Source organism: Asparagus officinalis, chromosome 7 (genome assembly GCF_001876935.1).
Source record: "Asparagus officinalis chromosome 7, Aspof.V1, whole genome shotgun sequence".
In the NCBI taxonomy this organism is placed as follows: domain Eukaryota; kingdom Viridiplantae; phylum Streptophyta; class Magnoliopsida; order Asparagales; family Asparagaceae; genus Asparagus; species Asparagus officinalis.
The window spans coordinates 121984368-121989700 of NC_033800.1; the positions used below are offsets into that span (position 1 = coordinate 121984368).

The 5333-nt window shown below is 48.8% G+C and overlaps 1 protein-coding gene across 1 annotated transcript; it reads right to left on the reverse strand.

Moving 5' to 3' along the window:
• On the reverse strand, nt 321-1970 carry LOC109847714. The gene is made up of 6 exons (XM_020416944.1): nt 1799-1970; nt 1661-1732; nt 1513-1584; nt 1244-1426; nt 450-1168; nt 321-326 (listed from the first exon to the last, which is right to left on the reverse strand). The coding sequence occupies exons 1-6, from the start codon at nt 1968-1970 to the stop codon at nt 321-323; spliced, it is 1224 nt and encodes a 407-aa protein (XP_020272533.1).

The window sequence follows — 5333 nt, forward strand, 5'->3', positions numbered from 1 at the left end:
AACACGCATTGCCGGTTTAGTCTTTCGCCGATTGAAAAAGACACCATGGTCTAAGCCTGGGGAATTTTATCCCGAAGCCTAAGAAGGGATAAGTCATCGCCTAATACGCGGTGCGGGGTACCTTTTCCCTATAAAAAATAGTGAAGTCTATGTATTCAAAGTCATAGCATTAAGTCTAAGAAAATCAATTCTCTTAGCACAACGTTACATGTGGAACGGATCTAGACAATCTGCATGCTAGCCCGATTCAAACGGTAATCGGTAAAGGCATATCAAACCCGTTGAGGGCTGGGGGTTTGCCAAAAATCCTATAAATTTTATCATTGCTGGGTTCAAAGTAAATAAAGAAATATCATGAAAGAAGCAAATGCGGAGTCTCTAGTAATAGATCAAGTCAAAAGCATATAATAAAAAGCTCGTTAGCCCGAAGGCAACTGACGGCTAAGAACATGGGACTCTAAACTAGAAAGCCTGTCTACATAGCTCTGCTCAAGTTCTGCCTGCAGACTAGCTCGGACAGAGTCTTCGGAACTGCTTAAGATCTCCGCGGCTTCATTCTTCAGCTTCATCAATCTCTCCTGTGTAGATCCCAGCTTCTCGAGCGTCTGTTCACGAGAACGCTCTAATCCAGCCAGGTCTTCTGCAATAAGAGTAACGGACTCCTCGGCGTGCCTCAAGGCCTCCTTCAATCTAGCCACTTCCTCACGGCCGGAATCCAAAGAGCTGAGTAACTCGGCTCTACCTGTATCCTTCCTCACCACGGTAGCCATCAGCTGCGCAACAGAATGCTCATGTGATCGAAGCTCGCTGCCGATGGAAGATCTTAGGTCGTGCCACTGTGTCATCCTATGCTCCATCTGAGAAGACACGAAGGAAGAAGCTCCACCAGCCTTCAACTCCTTCAACTCTCGGATCTCTGACTCCAGAACAGTGAAATCGGCAGTGAAGGAATCGGCCAACTCTGGATACCCTTCTTCTCTGAACATCAGCATGTGACGAGAAAAAGAACGCCTGAACTGATCGAAACCGTATCCTCGATGAAGAAGTTTCTCGATCATGCCGTTATAAAAGACGGTAAAAAGGCCGAGGTCCGTACGGAAAATGTCTTTGTCGGGATCGGTATCAGCCAAGAGGGCGCGGACACGCTCATATAGAGATGATCGAGATCCTACAAGAAACAGTGTGGAAAGCTAAGAGATTATCGAATACGATAAGAAAATTTAAAGGCAAATTCCGAGCATACCAAGGCCAACGGAGGTCCCCTCAGGCTGAAATCCGACATGTTCCGAAATAACTGCAGGAGTAGTCATGGAGGGTATATCAACCCCTGTAGGCAAATCAGTCATACCTCTCGGCTGTGGTGAGGAAACACCGATCTCAGGCAAACTATCAGTCCCAGAAACTGTAGTGGCATCAGGCACAACGGCTGGTCCTATAGTTGCACTTCTTTATTAGTCAAAATAAAAATTTAGACAAATAAGGAGGATCGGGGTGATAAGGTCATCTTCATACCTGTAGGTCCATCATCCTCAGGTATCCGGGGAATGCCAGGAGTCATAAGAGTACCAGTCCCAGTGGCTGGTCCTATGATTGCACCCATATATTAGTCAAAAGTCAGATAAATAAAGAGGAGTACGATGTCCCTAAATCGTATGCGTACCTGCAAGTCCGTCACTCCGAGGTAAGCTAGATATGCCGGGAATCGATATTGGGTTAATCCCAATGACTGGCGCTGTAATATTAATCCTTCGGTAGTCAGACAAAAGATCAGGCAAGATGAAGGGAATCAGATATATACCTATGAATGAATCACTCTCAAAGGGTGGTCCCACGGTTCTTCTGGTGGCCTGCTCAGCCAACATATCGGCTAATAATCCAGCGCCGGGTCCCGAGGAACCTGGTACAGAGGCACACCTCTGTTCCTCGAAGCCAACATCATGAAAGATCTGATCCTCAGCTGGCTTTCCCATTGCGACATCTGCAGGACAACCTAAATGTTGGAGATATGTATAAGAAGATAAGGAAGAAGGGAAAGCTCAGAAATACCTACAGCAAGAACAGAAGATTCTCTCTCCCCATGTTTGAGGAGGGTATCATCGGATGTAGATATACCTGAATATGGAACGGTGGGCTCAACATTATTCACCTGTCCAAGATCAATGTTTAGATCGATACCCAGAGAACCGTCACGAAGGGCGTCGCACATCTGCTCCATGAAGCTATCCATATTATCAGAACCAGTGAATACGGGAGACAATGGGAGTTCGCCCTCTTCAAAGAACCCTAGAACATAAAACATGATTACGAATCCTAGAAGGTAAGCCATCTTAAAGCAATGAAAACGACGAAGTATTACCTTCCTCCCTGTCGGCGAAGTCTCCTAAATCCACTTCATAGGAGCGTTGACCAACGTGTGGTTTATGAGCGATCTTTTTCTTTTTCGGAATATCACCCCTCATAGAACCAACGGGTCGTTCGTGCGTGGACTGGCCACGTGTATCAACCTGGGTAGGAGCTTGGCCACCAGGCCTGAATCTCGCACGACGGGAAGCGAGCGACTCATGGTCGTCGGCTGTCCTACCTGAAATGATAAGGATTATTTCATTAAATGAACCAGATCTTTCGTTGATATCAATTGAAGTTGAGAAAGAGGATCAAAGAGTATGACAAACCTGCATCAAGTTCTTCTTGGTCGATATCTATATCCACATACCCCTCCTCAGAAGTCTCGACATCATCGTCAGTAGGAAGGAGCTCTTCACCGTCTTTGCTTGAGAGAGGAGGATTGGCAGACTTTTTCTTCTGTTTCTGAGCAAGCTCGGCTTTACGAGCAGCCATCATAGCGACCTGGACCGAGTGCTCAGACTCTAACTCTGAAAGACTCCTCACACCTATGGATTCATTGGCGGAGAGGAACCACTTACAACTGAGGAAAGTAATCATCGGCTTGCGCCTATATGAAGGAAGAGCAAAGTGGGCTCCGGTGCAGCCCACCATAGTCCATAGCCATGCCCGTACGCCATCAATAAGCCCCCCCTCAACCTTCAAACCACGGCTCGGATTCCCAACATATAATTGGTCATAGCCGAACTGACGAGCAAAACAGCAGGGAAGGTAAGGCTCTATGTGGCAATGATTCTTCACCCGGAGAACGAGATACCCAACACGGATGTTCACTAACCAGCGGAAACAACCAACGTCGAGAGCAGTCCGATTAGTTCTGGGTTTCTCCTCATCAGTCAGCACATCACCATAGCGACCCGAAAAGTGGGGAAAACACTTGAAGAACTCCCAGCTCTTGCGAACTTGAAGCTCTCGTTGTGCATCGCCGAATTTCTTCCCGAGCCATCTGCTCCTCTCCAATAGCTGCACGAAAGGAACGGGGACATCAACAACGCTGGGCGCCGACATCAAGTCAGGACGGTGAAGAACAAGCCACGCCATTAGATACGCGTAAGGAAGCTCGACCTTCGGACAAGTAAGCTCGGTCGATGGTTTAGAACCCACCCGTGTAAGACCACTGATCAGATACCTAAGCCCGCAATGGATGCCGGCAACCATCGCTGGGAGAAGTGAAAGCTCCCTCCCATAAGCTAGCTGAACTGCGGGGAAGAGCACCTCGAGAGGTAAGGCGTCTAAAGACCGGTACGGAACAACACACTTCTTCAACCAGAGGGCAATGTAGCCTGCTAGCAGAGTCCGGGGCTCGATGGACTTCTGTGCACGGCGGAGGAACGAACGAAACTTGGTTCCTGCAGGAAAAGCTCCCTCAGCACGGGCAATGGTGTAAGAATGAGCCTCAGCCTTCTCCATCAACTCATTAATGGCGGTAGGGGTCAGGACATCTAACTCACGAAGGGGCTCGCCGGAGTCCCCCTCCAAATTAGGGAACAGATAGACAGCAAACTGTTTCAAGCTGATTTGCCTTTTCTTCTTCGCTGGAGGAGAAATCTTGATCAAGGAGGTATAATAATGACAAGTGATGTCCCAAAGAGTATCATGCATGTCGGGAGTATCCTTCTTCAACCACCCCAACTGCTGGTTCGAGGGAAAGTACTCTTGATATGGACAATCCCCCATTGGAAGACCAGAAACCTGATACATCTCATGTAAGGCCAACCCTAACTCTCCGCCGCTGGTCATGAATGTGTTACTGTCGGGCATGTATGTCTCCAACAACGCCAAGAAATGGCGACAGCTGACCGGAAGTCCGTACATGGTGGCCCGTATAGGTGCATACAATCCGCTGCTCTTCAAATCCTTCTCCCAGCGCCCCAAGACGTAACTGGTCATGCGTGTCCACCATCCCTTGGCTTGTGAGAAAGCCCAACCATAGCATCTGTAATCTGGTGGAGGTAACCTTCTCCCAAGATGAGCCAGACGATTCTTCACAGTAGGAGCAGCTGCTGATACCTCGCCTGGGGGTGCAGTGTCAAGACCCATAATCCCTGGTCGAAGACCGCGGATATCATGATACCCAGTAGAACCAGGAATCTTATGATGAGAGATATATCCACACTGAACTCGCTCAGCATCATAGGTAAGAGGCCAAGACATATGTCGCTCCACGGCCTGTCCCTCCAAATGGGTGAAAGAATATTGACGAGGAATGGAGGGAATATACAGGAGAGCTCCCTCATGAAGATTCAGCCAATGCTCCTCGGTAAGAGTCAACGTAGCAGGATCCTCCGTGTGATCCCCAAACAGAAAACCGGGCTTCTTTAAAGCCTGAGTGGAAGTAGAATCTGCAGTGAAGGAGGCGTCCATAATCAGCTGGCGTAAGTAATGACGCCCTCCATCCCGTATCAAACAACAGGATTCGTCGGAGCGATCTCTGTCAAACTGAGGGAGTGGACTAACGGCCTGCCTGATGGAAGCTGAAGAGAAGACCTCCCGGCTACAACCAGTATTAGCATGAGGAGGAAGGCTGCCCGCGGGGAACTCGACTGCAAGGATAGAGTCAGAAAGCTCATAAAAAGCGAGATAAGATCAGTCACGGGATAATTGGAGAGACGATTTTGAGTGTCCTACACTGGAAGAACGGTATGCATCATCACGTAAATAACGTGGTAACATACACCGACCTATAAGGTGTAGGACGACACAAAATCGCCCCAATATACTAGAAGACTTGAAATAGCCAAGCAAGGCAAGTCCGAAACCTCGACCCCCGCGAAAGAGGGTGTCGGCCCTTCCCGAATGACCCGCGAAGGGGCCAAACGAGGGTATAACAGAACCACCAAATCCGAAACCTCGACCCCCGCGAAGGAGTGTGTCGGCCCTTCCCGAACGACCCGCGAAGGGACCAAACGAGGGTATAACAGAACCACCAA